The following is an 18,265-nucleotide window of genomic DNA, read 5'->3' as shown; positions in this document are numbered from 1 at the left end:
CTGCACAGAGCGAGCGCGGGACCACAGAAGAAGCAGCTTCGGTCTGCCTGCAGCAGCTGTTTGTTGTTCAGCCCCGTTCTGTGTCACATGATACGTTTTGTTGGTCTCGAGGTCAAATCCTACAGTGTGGCAGCAGCTCTGTGAGCCCGGGCATACCCCTTTACCTGTAGCGTACCTGGGTCTCTGCTGGTGTCCTGGGTGTGCTCAGTCTGCTCCGAGGACAGCCGAGATGTTCTGGAAGAATGCGGCGTGGTCGTGGGATGATGCAGCAGGTGATGATGATGATGATGGTGGTTATCTGCTTGCAGCAGACCTTCGGAGGACTCCGGACTCCACCCCTGATTCTGACCTGAACCACATCGTTGATGCGGCTTCCTCCACCGGTGCGTCCACGGCCAGCCTGACAAAGTCCACCTCCACCAGTGCCACCAGCACCAGCGGGCCAAAAGACCTGATCTCCAGCCTCCACTCTGAGGTCACCAGCTACAGCAGCCACGCCTCCACACTGTACACCAACACCAGCCAGCAGTACGCTGGCCGAGACGGCAGCGCTATGCAGCGAATGGAGGTGAGTCAGCGTACACGCACACACGCCGTTAAACATGCACCAGGAGGAGGTGGAGGTGCGATGTTCACAGCGACCATATCTCCTTCTGTTCCTGAACGTAACGCAACAGACAACTAAGAAGTTGGTTGGTCACCAGAGAGTAACTGTAACTTTAGTTTGGTTTATCTGATCGACAGTGTGTGAAGGTTGCAGTTCCTCTACCGTCCAGCAGAAGCAGCACTAGTCCCAATCAGTGTTGGTCAAGTTACTTGAGAAAAGTAATTAGTAACTAATTAGTTACTTATTTTCAAAACTAATTAGTTACTTAGTTACATAGTTACTTTTCAAAAACATGATACACAACCTGAATACGTAATAAAGCAACAGACCTTTCAGCCCAATTCTACTTTTTCTCCATAATCATCATATAAATCTGAATCAAATGAAAAACTTTTTATTAGTTTTATTAGTTTTAATCATTTAACTTTATGCATCATGCTTTTTAATGACATCATGTGACCGATAATATGGCTGCTGTCACTGTACTGAGCGCCCCAAGAAGGCGGAGCTTCAGTTTTGGTGAATGAAATTCAAGGATTTCGATACTAATTAACAGTAAGATGCTCTCCACAGTCTAGTACAGTTAGGATTAGCTGATAACAAAGCACTCTGCCCTCTTGTCCAAATATGGTCACTTCCTGAAAGAAGACCTGACATGTCTCTGTTGGGTCTTCAGATGTGACTTCACTAACCGGTGGGTGAAGCGTTACTTACAGTGTAACCAGCTGCTGATGGAGCGCGTCCTGCTCAGAGAGGATGAATAATGCTGATGGAGGTTATTCTGAGCATCGTGGTCCTGTTTGCTCCGATTGCTCGCAGGCTCCTCGTGTTTTACTGTTTTTCTGAGAGGCTCATCAAACATTCATGTGATGAATTATGGAGTGAAGCTGCTTCTGTAACCGTCACAAGCTGCTCTCTGACCCCAGCCTCAGAAACATCCGAAACATGAGGTCCAACACAGTGTGTCCTCTGTTCCTGTGCAGAGCAACCAGAGCTCCAGCTCTCAGGTGTTTGTGGGTGTTTGTGGGTGTTTCAGGCAGATTTCAGAGGACTCGCATTCAGATTCAGGAGCTTGGGAAAACATTAATGGTAAATGGCCTGTATTTATATAGCGCATTTCTAGTCCCTAAGGACCCCAAAGCGCTTTACACAACCTGTCATCCACACATCCACACACACATTCACACACTGGTGATGGCAGCTACGTTGTAGCCACAGCCACCCTGGGGCGCACTGACAGAGGCGAGGCTGCCGGACACTGGCGCCACCGGGCCCTCTGACCACCACCAGTAGGCAACGGGTGAAGTGTCTTGCCCAAGGACACAACGACCGAGACTGTCCGAGCCGGGGCTCGAACCGGCAACCTTCCGATTACAAGACGAACTCCCAACTCTTGAGCCACGATCGCCCCGGTATGTTTTAATTTTTATGGTTTGGGGAGGAGGGAGGGAAGGAAAATAACGAGGGTGGGATTAGGTGGATTATGTTTTAAGAAGATTGCTAATGAGTCAAAGCCCTCACAAACACACGTCAGCCCGAGTGTGTGTGCTCAGGAAGTGTGTGCGTGTTATCACAGGGACACATCCACTGTTTTTGTGTGCCTGAGTGTGTGAGTTTCCTGCTATTATTCTGTGTGCTGGTTCCCACACACATACATCCAGTTCACCTCTGAGCCTCTGCTACGCGCTCACACGGGTTTACCTCGATCGGCACGCTGGACTCGGACCTGGTCTGGATCTTCATCCTGGTTTGGATCAGCTCTGCTGAGGACCACTTGGTGGATCCACAGGATTCGAACTCTGACCTGCTGCCATGCACACCATCCACCGTCTGTGTCGCGTCTGCATCGGACAGAACCTGCCTCAGGTCTAAAGCTATGATTATTGATTCCATCGATCAGTCTTGACCTCTGTGCTTATTGATGATGTTGACTGGGACGTTTCATGCATCACAGCAGCTCTGAGACTAAAAGCTGTTTCAGGTTCTTGGATCCAGGTCAGCACAGTTTTCTTTGTTTCTGTCTGTTTAAAAGACAGATAATCGGTATTCAATACCGCCAATCGCAGGAAGCTCAGTTCGCCACAAAAATGGCAGAAAGCAAACTGCTTTCCTGATTGGCTGTGCAGTTTGATGTCACGCCTGGATGTGTGTCATGTTCCTGGGAAAAGCTCCACAGTGTCCTGTGTTGTGTGTGTGCTGTGTAACCGGAGCGTCTCACGTGCTGGTTTCGGGTCTTACTGAATGAAACAGGAAGTTCGTTCTGTTAGAGCAGGGCGGAGGGCGGAGCTACCAGTGATGGAGAGCTGGACCTCAGACGGTTTGGTCCAAAAGCATCAGATGACATCAGAGAACAAGCAGAGCAGAACCACTAAAGTATAAACTGAAACGATGAGCCCAGACTCAAATTCTTTGTGCTAGTTACTAACTTTACTAGCAATTCCTTTATTTTTGTGACCTCTGACCCCAGAGAATAACTTAGACAAAACAGAGTTTTATCTCGGTTCAGTTTCAGCTCGTTGAGAGCAGAATAAGTCAGTCGGCTAATACGGAGCAGAGCTGTTACTATAATGTTGGAGACAAAGTGTGATGGTGTGGTTCGGGACTCAGCTGCAGGGGAGGGGTGGAGCAGAGGGTTCAGGGGCGTGCATGGCAGCTCCCCCATGACTGGGAGCAGGTGCACGTGGAACAGGAGTTCTGTGTGATGTGTGCAAAGTCGTGGTGGGTCTGTGAATGCTGGCTTTCCGTGCACCTAAAAAGTGAAGACTGTGAACAAACAGACAAAGAGACGATTCCCCGACCGACACTTTTACTGTTTGCCTGTCCTCGGCCCACATATGGAAAATATCATTGAGAACCAGAGCCGCACAGATCAGGTGAGACAGTTGACCTTTGACACCATCCTCATCCTGGTCCTGAGTTGTAATTAAAGAAATGGTCTGACTGGCTCCAGTTTACAAATCCTTCAGTGGACAGGTAAGGGAGGTCCAACGTGTTGGGGTTTAACTCCGTCCCACGATTTCTCAGGACAGCTCTGAGCACCGGCCCTGCATCCTCAGCCAATTAGAAGTCAGAAAACAATCCCTCTCCTGAGGTCCACCTTTCACAGTTTGAAGGTTTCTCGGTTCTTTGTCACGAGTTCAAACCAGATTGACGTGCGCTTCTGTTGATTCGAGAGCGCCACAGCAGTGGGACGTCTAAAAAGGCTGCTTCACTGCCTCAGAGCATGAATCTAAATGATTATTTGGTATTTAAATGTTCAAACAGCTTCTCTAACCTCCTCTGATCTCCTTTTCCCACTTGGCTCAGCCTGAGGAGGCCGGGGGAAATTGTTGATTTAGACAAATGCAAAGCTGTGTTAAAGGCACGCTCAGCTTCCTATTCCTGGTCATTCCACTTCCTGTTTGGCCTGAAAGCTCTGCAGAGGCAGGAAGATGGCGCAGGAGCGGGATCGTGAGAGCAGGACTGAACCTGCAGACAAATGCTGTTTGCATACCTTCACCCCGACGCTGTTCTTGGTTCCCCTGCAGCAGTTTTAATATCAGCCTGTCAGTCTGAAGTCGGGGACATTAAACTTCTATTGTGGCGAGGAAACTCTCAGGACGAGGCGACCTTTCCTTGCGCCGTCTCTGTTTACACAGCCATGGAAACCACTTGGAGACCCCCACCAAACATGGCCCAATGGGCCTCGGTCAACAGGGCCGTGGAGTAACACACGGTGCGCCCTGCAGGCTGAGAGCATCACAGCAGGAACAAACCTGACCTGACAGCAGCCTTCTGTCCTACACGACAGCTTCTCAGTCATCCTGAGAAGAAACTTTAAGGTGATGAGTCATCAATAACAGAGTGACCACGCCGGTAACTCAGCACAGGACAGCATACATGAGTCAAACGAACAGGTTCACTGCAGGCTCATTTACCCTCACAGTTTATGTTTACATGACACGACCGAACAAACGTTTTAGAACAGCAAGGTGATAATTTGATCCAAAATACTGAAACCAACAGAAGGCTCCATAATCGACTCCTCAGCGGCTCTCTGAGAATAAACGTGTCATTTTAAGAAATCAGCCTTCAAAGAGGCGGGCTGTAAGATTTCTGCTTTTATTGGAAAATAAAATCTCCTGGAAAGGAGTAACCCTAACCCTGCGTATCATCACCAAAGCTCCCTGCTGATCTCTCATAAAGAGAAAAATCCTTCGGTGGTTGGCTTTTCCAAATGACCCCAAATCTCTAAACTGACCAGTGCACCAAAGTGTTGTCACCTGTAGGGTCTCACCTTCAGGTGAAACATCGTCAGAGTTTGCTCAGATGTGTGGAGAACAAAAGGAGTTCCTCCAGACTTAATCTGGGCTCTGTGACAGGAAAGCAGACCTGCTACGCCTCGCTGAGAAGGTGGAGTTTTAAACTGACTTCAGGTGTGTTCTGACTGTCCTGCAGGTGAGCATCGCTCGAGGAAAAGATGGATTCGGTTTCACCATCTGCTCTGACTGCCCGGTCAGAGTGCAGGCGGTAGATCCAGGTGAGAAAGACAATTCCACGACCGCTGTACGACATCCCGTTCACTCACAGGTAATAAACACCTGGCTGTCCTCACTGCTCATAGGCGGTCCGGCTCATCAATCTGGACTCCGTCAGGGAGACTCGGTCCTGCAGCTCAATGGGCTTCCTGTAGAGACCTGGAAGTGCGTCGACCTTGCCCATGCCATCAGGTAACCCTGCCCCCTGTCAGAGTGACCCCACCTGTTCAGGTAAATCACAGGGCACATCTGGCCTTTTGTGAATACTAACAGTGGCGCGTCTCCTCAGGAGCTGTCAGTCTCAGATTGTGTTGGTGGTGTGGAGAAGTTTACCTGAGGTCCGGTCAGCATGTGACGCTATGCTCCGCCCACACACACACAGCGCGGTGAGTTTCATGCGTGAGGACCATTTGAACTGCACCTGTGGTCATAATCACAGCTGCAGATAATCAAAGGAGCTCTCATTCAGCTCATTTTAGTTTTACTTATACAACACCAAATCAGCTCGAGGTTTATAGCGTAAGACCTACGATAATACCCCGACAGTCAGACCTGCTAAAGCTAGCACTTGGTAACAGGAAGGAAAAACTCCCTTCTGACAGGAAGAAACCTCTGGCACAACCACCAGTGAGGGCTGGAAGACACCGTGTGGGAGCTTCAGTGCTTCCTTTATTCCTTCCTTTAGCCAAGGAGACACTGTAGCACCATTTGTAAAAGAAGAGGAGATGATGCCATCCCATAATTCATAGCAACACATCACCTGACAATCCAAGAAAACAAGTGCTGAACATTACATGCTAGTTAAGCTCACAGCTGAACATCAGAAGAACATGGGTTGATATAAACTCTGTGTTTTCAGGTTGTGTCTCTGATGTCTGCTCTCATGTTTACTTCACTGTGCTTCTCCTTTTCTGTATCATTGACCTCACAACAGCTCGCCAGACAAATGAGCGCTTATTAACTGATCTTACACTAAGCTAATGTTCCTCTGTCTCCTAGACGACAGGCAGGAAGTTGCTGTCTAACCCCACCCAAAGCAAACAAGACCGCAAATGGGGTCAGGGGTCAGGGGTCCGGGCCAGTTTGGGAGCTCTAGGTTCTCTATGGAGGGATAGAAAGGAGGACAGGGAGGAAGAGGAAGAGGAGGAAGACCAGGAGATGTACACACCTCACACCACCACCCTGAAGGGCACACGTGTGACATCATCAAATGGAGACAATTACATCATCCTGTCACCTGTCAGCACAGAAGGGCAGGTGAGTGTCAGGAGGCGGGGCCTGTATTCAGAAGGAGTAGAACACAGTTTGTCAGTGTTTGGTTCCAGCACTGAGGGTCCTGTGCAGAGACGTCAGAATAATCAGAACTGAAGTTTAGAACATCGACTTACTGCAGCCGTTGAATCTGTGACCGGGACCGACAGCCCCGTGACAACCTGACAGGCCAACGTAAAACGGTCTGAGTGTGAAGCACGAAGAAGACAATGTCTAAAAATGTCAGATGGTTTGAACACGCAGTGAGTTTAATCGATTCACCAAAGAAAGGAAAACCCCAAAGAAGAAGAAAAAACAAGTCGTAATCTGAAAAGCTGCCGTTTCATGAAAAACATTGTAAATACAGTAAGTTGCTGTTTTTATGGGAAATACCCTGACGCTGTACAGTCATCATTCCAGTTAGAGAGTCTCGCTAAACTCAGATATTTGTGTTGAAAGAGAATATTTTAGTCAGTTTGACAGTTTCAGGTGAAACACTTTGACCTTTGGGACTGAGTAAACGCCACATCGAAACCATCATTATTCTGTAAAGCTCTCTTTATGTCTTTGTTTGCATTCATATATTTACCTGCACATCATTTTGTAGTTTGGTTTGCTGATGTTCGTGCACCATCAGAACGATGCTGAAATCAACAGTTTCCAAATAAATGTTCTCTTCCTCTCCAGCTGCTGCAACCAGTTTATCACGACAGGACTGGGTCGATCGGTACGACTTCCACTCTGAATATTATTCATCCATATGCAAAGTGCTCGTAAATATTATGATTATTTAATCGTGTCATTTGTGGTTATCCAGGACATCTGTACCAGACTCGCCCCAGAGGTCCGAACGTCCTCCACGACTCGTGTTTGGGGTCGTTACAGAGACCTTTTACCAGGCAAATCTCCACCCTGCCTCCACCTCTTTCCTCCACATCTTCGGCCCCGCCCAGAAACTATGGCAACTACCAGAATTGCACCATCGTTCAGTCACATGTGCCCTGCTCAGGATATGGAACCTACGTCACCATGGCGCCCAAAACCGTCATCTTCCCTATTTTCGTCCAGGTCAGAACCAATCCAGGTCCGGAGTCTTTAAACTGAACCAAAACAAATCCAGTGCCCAGAGCTCCAGGGTCCTGAACAAACCCAGAAACTCTTAGAGCATCTATCTATCTATCTATCTATCTATCTATCTATCTATCTATCTATCTATCTATCTATCTATCTATCTATCTATCTATCTATCTATCTATCTATCTATCTATCTATCTATCTATCTATCTATCTATCTATCTATCTAGCTATCTATCTACTTAGCACTTTTATTTTTATTTTTTTATGTTTATTTAAGTGTTGTCTGACAGTATGTTTGCACTAAGTACCGCAGCAATTTCCTAATGTTGTAAACCTGCTCAACATTTGGCAATAAAACCCCTTCTGATTCTGATCTTTATCCGCCCCATTAAGCTCTAACCCAGAACAGAGTTACAGCCTTTTTTTTATTTTATTTTGTTCATTATAACAGTCATTACAGATCTCTTTATGGAGACTCTACAATGATGAAGAGAAAACCTCTCTCACACAGCATGGCCCAGATGGACCTGTCCTCCCGTGCATACAGGACCCCCTTACTTGATCCAAGCTGAATTCAGGAATGTTTAGAAACAGGAGGAGATGCGGTGACGACAGTATGAAAGGCAGAATAAAGTGTGGCAGAGAGGGCCGGGGAACTTAATTGAAATGGTCTGAAATAAGGAGAACAGGTCTGTCCTGTAACGGGACATTGAGTCTCCATGGGGATTACTTGCATAAACAAAGGTAAATAACAGTAATGAGGAGGGCGACTGACAGTGGGCAACCGTCAGCTACAGAGGAGCAAAACGGTGTTTGTGTTTGTGTGGTTTGCTTTTGTTTACATGTGTGTTGTTGTTGTTTCAGCCTCTCGATCTCTGCAGTCCAGACAGAGCGCTGCTGATGTCTGAAGAGATGATCCTGCACCAAGCCGACCTGCTGCCTGCAAAGGTAACACCCCTGTAAACAGTGTTGGGGAGTAACGGAATACATGTGCCGCCGTTACGTATTTAAAATACAAAATATGAGTAACTGTATTCCGTTACAGTTACCGTTTAAAAAGGTGGTATTCAGAATACAGTTACTTTGTTGAAATAAATGGATTACACGGCGGTACTTCCCTGTTTCATATTGTCGCGGGTCAGGACTGTTTGGGTTTTGTTTGACAGCTACGTTCTGTTGTTCCAGGCGGCAGCGTTACGGTTGCCATGGTTACAGGGTGAAGCTCTCTCTCTGCGTGTTTCCTGGGTGAGAGAGCGCCTTTTTGTTGTTGTTGTGCTAAGCTAACAGGCAGAATGCAGCCTGATGAGCAGTGTAGTCCGTGCTGCAGGGAGAATGGACTGCTGTACCCGTTATGTGTCTGTGAGCGAGGAGGGAGAAAAAGGAAAAGTATGAGCTGTCACCGAGCAGAAACGGGAGCTGGAAGCATGTAAATATAATATTAACCACTGCAGCCAAACAGAGCGCCTGATGAGCCCAGCTGTAAGTAAGCTATTAAGACTCGACTGTACGCTGTGTTCGTGTTTCCTCTGAAACAATAAGCTCCGTTGGAGCAGCTTTTCAACGCCTCTCTCTGTCTCTGGCAAGCAGAGTTGATCCAGACAACAAAGTAAAGCTCGTTTTCAGCTACCAGCCCGACACGAACCCGTATTAGTCCCTTCAGTAATAGTAATAAATCACATTCACGTAGTTGTAAACAGCGTGATAATATCTTAAGTAATCCAAAGTATTCCGAATACGTTACTCTCATTGAGTAACGTATTCGGAATACGTTACAGAATACATTTTAGGGCATGTAATCTGTAATCTGTAATGGAATACATTTTAAAAGTAACCTTCCCAACACTGCCTGTAAATATACTGCACGTATGCAGCCCTGAGTACCACCAACAGTCCTGGAACTCTAACTAAACAGACACCTTTAGAGGCGGTCCTGGGGCGGCTGACACACTATTGATCGAGTAGCCTGCACCCCTACCCACTCGAACTCTGCGTTCCTCCAGTAAGATGCTTTTACTGGTCCCACACTCCCAGTTAAAATCCATAGGTGATGAAGGCTTTCTCCACCGCCGCTCCGAGACTCTGCAACAGTCTTCCCTCCCTCTTATATATATACACATGTATAGACAAGTGTGTATGTATGTGGATGTTTAATCACGAGATAAATAATTTACCTCATTCATCTTCATTCTTTCTTGTATTTGATTAGATTGTCCCTCTGTTCAGCACTTTGGCCGACACTTGATGTCTTTAAACATGCTATACAAATAAAGCTGACTTGACAGTGGACACGGTGAGTTTGTGTTTGGGAGGCTGAGGCTGAGGTGCACTGGGATGTCGTGCTTGGAGTTTCAGTTCTCAGGTCTCCAAAGGTTTAAACCTGTTACCCACAGCCTGTCACACAATCACCCTGTTTCCATTTCTTTAGCTGAAATGATGAAAAATGCAAAGATAACACAGTTTGACATAAAATAGTATTTTTACTCCAACAAGGTGTTTCCCAAAGAGCTGTTAGCGGTAAACTCTCTGGGCTGTGTGTCCTCGGATATCTGAGGAGACAAATGGAGGACATCTCCTGTTTGCTGAGGACTGATGGGTTTGCTGATGGGAATTGATAAGAATTTAGCGATTAAGATTCCATTATGGATATCACTTATCGATCCTCACTGGCTGCGCTTCTGGAGCCATTCTAACCTTACGGCTGATAATGCAGTGCTGGTCGTTGTGTTCCCATCGATGTTTCTGAGAAACGTCTGGTTCTGCAGACTGAACCTGATCCTGAAGGACACACCGACCTCAGAGCTGAACCAGGATCAGTTTCCTCCTCCCATCCATTTACACACATCTGGGAATTTGCTGTGTTTTAGTTTCATACTTTCAGTAAAGGTGGAGGTCAGACGTCGCTCTGCCTCCGACTCTCAGTTACATGTGTTAGTGCAGGAAGAGCGTGGCGAAGCCGGCGGTCCATAAACACGACCTGATGATGAGGAAAAGGAAGATGGTTTATAAGCATTTAAACATTGTTACTGAGCAGAATGAACACGGCGGTGATGGTCTGTGAACTCTGAGGACATACCTCAGGGTCAAAGTAGGGCTGTGCGATATATCGAGTTTTTTAAAAATATCGATATATTTTTATACGAGATATAAGATGTGACAATATCGTTTATATCGATATAGTCTATGCTACGTTATAATTATAGTTGTGGAACCACAAGTTTGCCTCTCTTTCGTCCACTTTTGTCTCTACGCAACGTTACTCGGCCTCGCCTCTCCTTCACTGAACACAACTCCCCCTCCTCCCCCATCGCTTCACCTGCAGGCAGCGACAAGATGGACACGGCAAATAAGATAAGATAACCTTTATTAGTCCCACACGTGGGAAATTTGTTAATCTCCGTTAACGAGTTACTGCGGATCGCCCCGTGCGTGGGGCTGGACGGCGTCAACATGTTAACGAGCTAACCACGCTAACGCCATGCACGGCCTGAAATCCTTTCATTTTCTCAAAAATCGACTGCACGCCTTATGTATGAATTCTGGTTGTGCTTGATGACCGCGAACCAATTTTCTGTGGAGCACGGCGCTCAGCAATCTGTTAAAAAATGTTTTAGTTCGACTTTGCTACGGAGCTGCAGCAGCTTGATGGATTGTCGGAGCATTACGGCTGCCGAGGAGCCTCGCGGAGTGATACGTACTGTGCTTCAACATAATATTACCGTATTGTTTGTGTATAAGGACCATAAATGGCACCTGTTAAGAGACACGGTTATGAAGCGGATTTCAAACTCCAGGCTGTCAGTCACGAATTGTGAAATCTTTGTTATTATGCTCAGCGTCTTTTCGTTTACATTTTGACTGCACAATTGTGAGCTCTTTGTTATGCACAAAAACAACATCGTTTTCTTTTATTTATGGAGCATTATTATTTAATAAATGCTCATAATTTATGTTTGAGTAGTTTTTTCATGTACATCTGTGCTGTATGTTAATAAAACAGCTTTGACTAAGAACTCTCTTTTTGTTCTTACTTTATGGCTTTAAAAAAATATCGAGATATGAATTTTGGGTCATATCGCCCAGCCCTAGGTCAAAGGTCACAGTGTTGTGTGCAAATGAAGAAACAGGTCGATGAGAAGAAGAACTACAAGTACACATTTTATTGTGCTGACAGTGGTGTGTGTGTGTTTCAGGTGACCGTGTTGATCTACACTGACCTGCTGCTACTTACCAGAGAGGATGAAGCTGGACGCTGTAACGTCCTGCAGAGTCCGGTGTTCCTGAACACATTGAAGCTCAGAGAGGGTAATGCTGCGTTCACTGTCATCTCTGAGCATCGGTTTTTCTCTGTAACCTACAGCTGGCAGGTTTCTGTTTAATGTCAGAACACATTGTTGTAATCCACATTTGATTTTCATTTCCTGGTTCGTTGTCAGCTGATTGACCAAGTAAAGTATCAACAGCACTATAACCTGTTCAATTTAACTTTATTTATACAGCACCAAATCACAACAACAGTCGCCTGAAGGCGCTTTATATTGTAAGGTAGACACTACAATAATACATACAGAGAAAAACCCAACAATCATGAGCAAGCACTGTGGCAACAGTGGGAAGGAAAAACTCCCTTTTAACCAGTGTTGGGTAAGTTACTTTAAATTAGTAACTTAGTTACATTACTAGTTACTTCTATCAAAAAGTAACTCAGTTACTTCAAGTTACTCGTTACTTTCAGAGTAACTAGTTACTAGGGAAAGTAACTTTGGTTTTACTCAGAATTCTCTTGTTAATGTGTTGCTTCCGTAACTGGATACCCAGCCAGTCTTCTAGCTTGCTTACTTGCCACAAGTGCACTGTGCCACCAATAGAAAGGAAAAAATAATGTGCGCATTTCCATGAGAGAAATCCCACACCTGATTCTATCCTAGCCTGCTTTTTACATCCAACACAAAAACTGCAGTCGTGGTGCTTTGATTGTACTCAGAACTCGGAAATTCTGCTTCTGAATAGGAAGATGTAGGTAACACCAGACTGCAGATGAGCTGCATACAGGGCTGGACTGGGACACTTGGGTTTTAAGGGGTATTTATTATTTTCTTCTTTTTTTTTTGGGTTGTATGGAAGCCCCAAACGCAATTTCATTGTTCTTGACAATGACAATAAATAAATACAGAAATACAGAAAAATTGGCCCGGGCATTTTGACTACAGACCGGCCGCCATTATAGGAAAAATCATAAAGCCTTTGAATGAAAACAAACACTGTTGTGACAGTGATGTTCACTGTTCTGATGGTATATATGCATCAATCTATCAATCGTTTGTTGTAAGATTCAGATAATTATTTATTAAAAGTGAGATATTTTAAATGAGAATAAGAAAGAAAAGTATTTCTTTGTGCCCCCCTTTCCCTGTTAATGCCCTACCTGCCCCCCTGGCAACACTTTGCTAGACCCGCCCCTGCACAGTTACCAGCTGTCAGCTGTAAAAAAAGGATCCTGGTGTTATTTGTCTCTCAGAAACAGCTCATAACTTCAACTCATTCATGTCACCTAAAAGGTAAACCTGTTTCTCCATCACAGCTCTGATGATTCAGTAAGGACATCTCCTGGTTTCATCTTCATGTTTCCCTCTCACCACATATCCAAACCATCATGACCAGCAGCTTTACAGCTGTGGCTCCAGCAAACATCAGCTGATACTAGAAATTAATATTAAATAAATTCTACCAACAGCTGATCAAGCCTAAACGTGCTGCTGTTGTTTAGCGCGACATCCGCTGGTTTCCTCTTTCGGCGCAAAGTGAGCGATAAACAAACAAGAGAGCCGATCAGCTGATCATTGATCAGTTTCATGATTGAAGTAGAAACAGGAGAGGGAGGGGGGAGAATGAGAGAAGAAGAGGCAGCTGTGCAGCAAAGACACAGAGTAACTCCAGCTTTGTGTCTTTTTCATTGTAGCTGAAGTCCGGGACAAACTGTTCCTTTTCACCTCAATAAGATATTTTCTCTGAATACAAGATGATTCCGTTTTTTACGGGACGGTTGGAAACTCTATTTTGTTCATAAGGTTAATTATTAAAGTTCAACATCAGTAACATAGCACCACCCAGCTGTATAGAAACTCCGTCATGCTAGCTAGCACGCAGTACGAAAAAGTCAGCACAACGAAAATAAACTCCACCTAAACTTGGTTCATATCTGACCCAGACAGACTGCAGGTCATAACTTCTTACCTGAACTTCAGTTCACCTGACACTCGGACCAGCAGCCGCTTCGGGTCTCTCCTCCTGCCTCCCTTTTCCTTCATCCACCTGCTGGCCTCCACCACTTAATGTTATTGAATCTGTGGAAGCTCCGCGATAGCCTCCACACGAAGTAACGAATAACGAGCTTATCTAAATCCCAGTAACGAGTAACGCGTTCCCGGTTTTGGCATAATAACTAGTTACCGTGCTCGTTACCACAATAATAACGTAGTTACTCTAACGTGTTACTTAATAACGCGTTAGTCCCAACCCTGCTTTTAACAGGAAGAAACCTCAGGGAGGGGCGGGGCCATCTGCTGCGACCGGTTGGGGTGAGAGAAGGAAGACAGGATAAAGACATGCTGTGGAAGACAGAGAGATTAATAACAGATATGATTCAGTGAAGAGGACTCTCCATTTGACGTTTCTCTGTGTGTGTGTGTGGCAGCTCTGTCGGAGCCGCTCCACCTGTACTTCCTGCAGAGCGCTCCGAGCCGCCGCCGCCTCTTCAGCCTGGAGGCGTTCAGCATCGAGCAGAAGGTCCGAGTCAGCCTGTGTCTCCACGATAACATCCAGCTGCAGCTCGTCACCACGGAGGCCACACACACCCAGCAGGTACAACACCTGTCCAGGTAGTCACAGAAAGCAGGAAGAGGGCCAGTTCACACGTGTGTCCAGCAGAGGTCGCCAAACACATGAAATACTCAAAGCTTTTCCCACACAATTTAAGTCCTCTCCTCCTCCTCCTCCTCCTCCCCCCAGCTGTCAGACCTCCCCTCAGACTTTGGCTTCCTCTCTCTCGGGCAGTCTGACCCCCTCTATTGTCCTTCATCTCCTTACTCTTCGCTCTGTGACTCCCTTAGACCTCCCTCCCCATCTTCTTACTCCCCCAGTGCTCCCTTCTCCTCCTCCACTCTTCCTCCTGCTCCCGTCTCCCTTCTCTCTCCCTACTCCTCCTCACCACCTTCCAGGAACATCATCTCCTCAGCTCAGCTCCTCCCTTCACCTCACCGTCCCTCCTCCACTCTAAGGAGTCCTATCTGGAAGGAGAGAGCAGGAGCAGAAGAGGAAGAGGAGAGGAGGAAGAGGAGACGGGAGGAAGAGGAGGTGGAGGAGCGGCAACAGGGGGAGGGGGAGAGTGCCTCAGAGACTTCAGAGAACGCGGGTGGTGTCGGGGGGCGGGGCTTCCTGCTCAGCCCTCACCACTTCAACATGAACCAGGAGAGTGACCGTGACGAGGAGGAAGAGAAGTTTATCTTCAGACCACCAGGTGAGTTCAAGTGCTCTGAAAGAAAGTCAAAAGTCTTGAGTTGGGGGAGTGGAGGATGTGAGGTAAGCAGGATGAAGCTGGTTTAGAGCCGCTGCAGGTGGAAACGTTCCCAGTTTGATGGATTTTCTCCTGTTTCAGTCCTACGTCGCTCGCTCTCCGAGGGTTCTCTGCTGCGAGAACCTCGATCGCCCCACTTCCTGTCCGACAGCACCATCCACCGCCTCACCCGTCCTGTGAACTTTGACCTCAGCCCCAACTCGAGCCCCGCCTCCCGAGCCCCCTCCCCCCACACTCTGAGGAAGCAGCTGACCGGAGAGGGGGGGTCTCTGCACCAAATGCTGATGCTGCTCAACGGGACCAAGGTAGGGACCAGAACCGGCTTTGACCACAGAACTGCGAACCAGCGTCATGTGACTACACAACGCATAGCAGCAGGTTGATCATTGTGCTGCATGTCAGAGTTAGCCCCAGGCAAACGGGGCGACTGCACCAGGACGGCATCTGGTGTCAAATCAGACGTGCAAATCGTTAATAAGACAATCTACAAGCTGATTGGTTGAGGCCCAGGTTAATGACGAGTGTAAAAGGGAGATTTACTGTGGGAGTGGTTTGAACACGTGCAGAGGAAGATCCTGGGGTTAGAGACCGGTACAGCTCGGGTTCTTCGGTTCTAACAAAGTGTTTTTGTTTGTTTTTCAGGCTGGAGAACCCAGAAACCGACAGCTGAAGAAGAAAACTCTGTACGTAAACAAGCACACTGTTGTTTTGTCTGGTGTTGTTTCCTCTCGCTCTGATTGGTCCTCGTTGTCTCCTCAGAGCAGCTGATGTTCGAAGCCGCCTGGCGTTTCTGCGAATGTGGAAAAATGGCGCTGGTGTCCATGGAAGCAGTTTGGAGAAAGCGCTGAAAAATAACAGGTAACTCGGACCTGAACCCGAACTAGACTCACCTGCAGGTCAGGAAAGGCAGCAGATTATCACAGGTCATAACTAATCAGAGTAAAATCTCCAGGTGATCACGGCCAAGCATGTCGGTGTTTCTGCCCTAACAGCAGTGGTGTGGAGGTGACATCACAGTCTGAATGAAGCTCGACTTCAGAGCCTCTGGTGGATGTTAGAGGAAATGCAGGTTTTCCTGAGATGCATTTGTTTTGTTTTCCAGACCGTCTGCAAAGGAGGTGCTGAGGTGGGCGGAGAGTCTGGAGTCCCTGCTGTCCAATCAGTGTAAGACTTCCTGTTTGTGTTTAACCAATTTAACCAATAAGGGGAGGAGCCAGCATGAGAAACGCCTCTCCACTAGATTAATGTCTTGATGCATGCTCAATCATCCAGGTAAGTAGATTGAGGTTGATTGTGTTCACCTGGACGTTTCAGTGGGAGAAACGTTTCATCGCTCATCAAGTGACGAACCAACAACTATTGATCAAAGACCACTGATCAGTGATTGATCAGTGGTCTCTGATCAATAGTCATGACACTTTGCATATTAATGATCACAAGCTGACCTCCCAGCCCATTGTTCATTCAGTGCTGCTTTTTTCAGTCATTGTGCAAATGTCAAATTTGTATTTGTCACACACACAGCCATACACAGTATGACATGAGGTGAAATGCTTGTAGCTGTGCAATGCCCGACCATTAGATGACAGTGGTTTTACAGTATTTACAATTTACAGGTTATTACAAAATTTACAGATTTAACTTAGAAATTTACAGTAAAAATGTGCAAATAGCAGAATTATAGGAAGTGTGCATGAAGAAAAACCAGAGTGCGTGTGGTGATGTGATGTGTGGGAGAGTCCAGTCCTACACCTGGTTCAGGGCCGAATAGCCTGGGGGAAGAAGCTCCTCCTCATTCTCTCTGTTTTGGCCTTAAGGGAGCGGAAGCGCTTCCCAGACCTCAACAGTGAGAAGAGTCCTTTGTTGGGATGGTCCATCATGATCTTCCTAGCTTTGGTCTTGCAAATGTCCTGTTTATAAGGTTGAGACCTGCAGTCAGCTGAGACTGAAGACATCCCCTGATGATGATGATGATGATGAAATATTTCTCCCATTGAAACGTCCAGATGGACAGAATAAACCTTTTGGCACCAGATTAATGGCGTGCTTCTCTTTTCTAATTGGTCAGATGGTCTGACGGTGTTCCGTCACTTCCTGAGGTCAGAGTTCAGTGAAGAGAACCTGGACTTCTGGTTGGCTGTGGAGAGGTTTAAAAAGACACGTCCCTCCAACAAGATGGCTGCCAGAGCTGCAAAAATCTACGACCACTTTATTTCTACGACTGCATCGAGACAGGTACCATGTGTCTGAGCTCCGATTGATGTGTGTTTTTTGGTTGTTTTTTTCCTAATATGGTGATGAAGCATTCCTCCAACGATGATGTCGTTACAGTCCAGAGGCTCGGTTAAATTCATACCTGAAACCATCAGGTTGTTTACTTTCATCATCATCATCATCATCATTTATTTATTTATATAGCACTTTAAAAACACACCTGGTAGACCAAAGTGCTGTACAATACTAATATGCACATAGTAATAAAACCAGACATAGCAATAAAGTTAAAAAACAATAAAAAATAAAAATGTCAGTTACCTACAGAGTTAAAAGCCAGGGAATAAAAATAGGTTTTTAATAAAGACTTAAAAACTGGCACTAATGCAGCCTGTCTAATATGGAGAGGAAGGTTATTCCAAAGCATCGGCGCTGCAACAGAGAACGCTCGGTCTCCTCTAAGTTTCAGCCGTGACTTTGGGACCGAAAGCAGCAACTGCTCAGCTGACCGAAGGGAACGAGTGGGGACGTGGGGCTTCAACAAATCAGACAAATAAACAGGTGCCAGACCATTTAGAGATTTAAAAGCCAATAAAAGGACTTTAAAACTGATCCTGAATTCAATTGGAAGCCAGTGTAAAGAGGCCAAAATCGGAGTGATGTGATCAAATTTTCTTCTACCAGTTAAAAATCGTGCCGCAGCATTTTGCACTAATTGCAAGCGTGACAAAGTGCCCTGCCCAACCCCTGTTAAAAGAGAATTACAATAATCTAAACGTGAGGTAATAAAGGCATGAATAACGCTTTCCAAGTCACGCTTGGAAAGAAAGGGCTTAACCTTTGATAAACGTCTGAGGTGATAAAATGCTGATTTTACCACCCCGTTTACATGGTCATCAAAGGTGAGTGCAGAATCAATTTTAACTCCGAGATTTGTGATCGAACTCTTTAGTTGGGAAGTCAAAGCTGCAAGATCAACATCCAGAGTATGAGAAGAACGATTTGGGCCAAATAAAATTGCTTCTGTCT

The 18,265-nt window shown here is 46.2% G+C and overlaps 1 protein-coding gene across 7 annotated transcripts in view; it reads left to right on the top strand.

Annotated features, from left to right (window-relative positions):
• Nucleotides 1-18,265, top strand: part of LOC146658303 (regulator of G protein signaling 3-like) — a 31,505-nt gene that overhangs the window by 12,168 nt on the left and 1,072 nt on the right. For 6 of the 7 annotated variants that reach the window (XM_085426712.1, XM_085426708.1, XM_085426709.1 and 3 more), the window contains 16 exons: nt 309-568; nt 5,045-5,126; nt 5,211-5,316; nt 5,414-5,510; nt 6,124-6,381; nt 7,063-7,102; nt 7,193-7,443; nt 8,317-8,400; nt 11,643-11,754; nt 14,144-14,310; nt 14,458-14,965; nt 15,104-15,327; nt 15,665-15,705; nt 15,782-15,880; nt 16,125-16,186; nt 17,091-17,257. In XM_085426712.1, coding sequence (XP_085282838.1) covers nt 309-568; nt 5,045-5,126; nt 5,211-5,316; nt 5,414-5,510; nt 6,124-6,381; nt 7,063-7,102; nt 7,193-7,443; nt 8,317-8,400; nt 11,643-11,754; nt 14,144-14,310; nt 14,458-14,965; nt 15,104-15,327; nt 15,665-15,705; nt 15,782-15,880; nt 16,125-16,186; nt 17,091-17,257 — 2,558 coding nt within the window. The remainder of the gene's footprint in view (nt 1-308; nt 569-5,044; nt 5,127-5,210; nt 5,317-5,413; nt 5,511-6,123; nt 6,382-7,062; nt 7,103-7,192; nt 7,444-8,316; nt 8,401-11,642; nt 11,755-14,143; nt 14,311-14,457; nt 14,966-15,103; nt 15,328-15,664; nt 15,706-15,781; nt 15,881-16,124; nt 16,187-17,090; nt 17,258-18,265) is intronic. The other variant, XM_085426713.1, reaches the window with a different exon arrangement.

This window comes from Rhamphochromis longiceps, linkage group LG12 (genome assembly GCF_057381845.1).
Source record: "Rhamphochromis longiceps isolate RC_006_pf linkage group LG12, R_longiceps_female_GT1.1, whole genome shotgun sequence".
Lineage (NCBI taxonomy): Eukaryota > Metazoa > Chordata > Actinopteri > Cichliformes > Cichlidae > Rhamphochromis > Rhamphochromis longiceps.
Note: the sequence above shows the minus strand (reverse complement) of the source record. Positions and strands in the feature narration are given on the sequence as shown.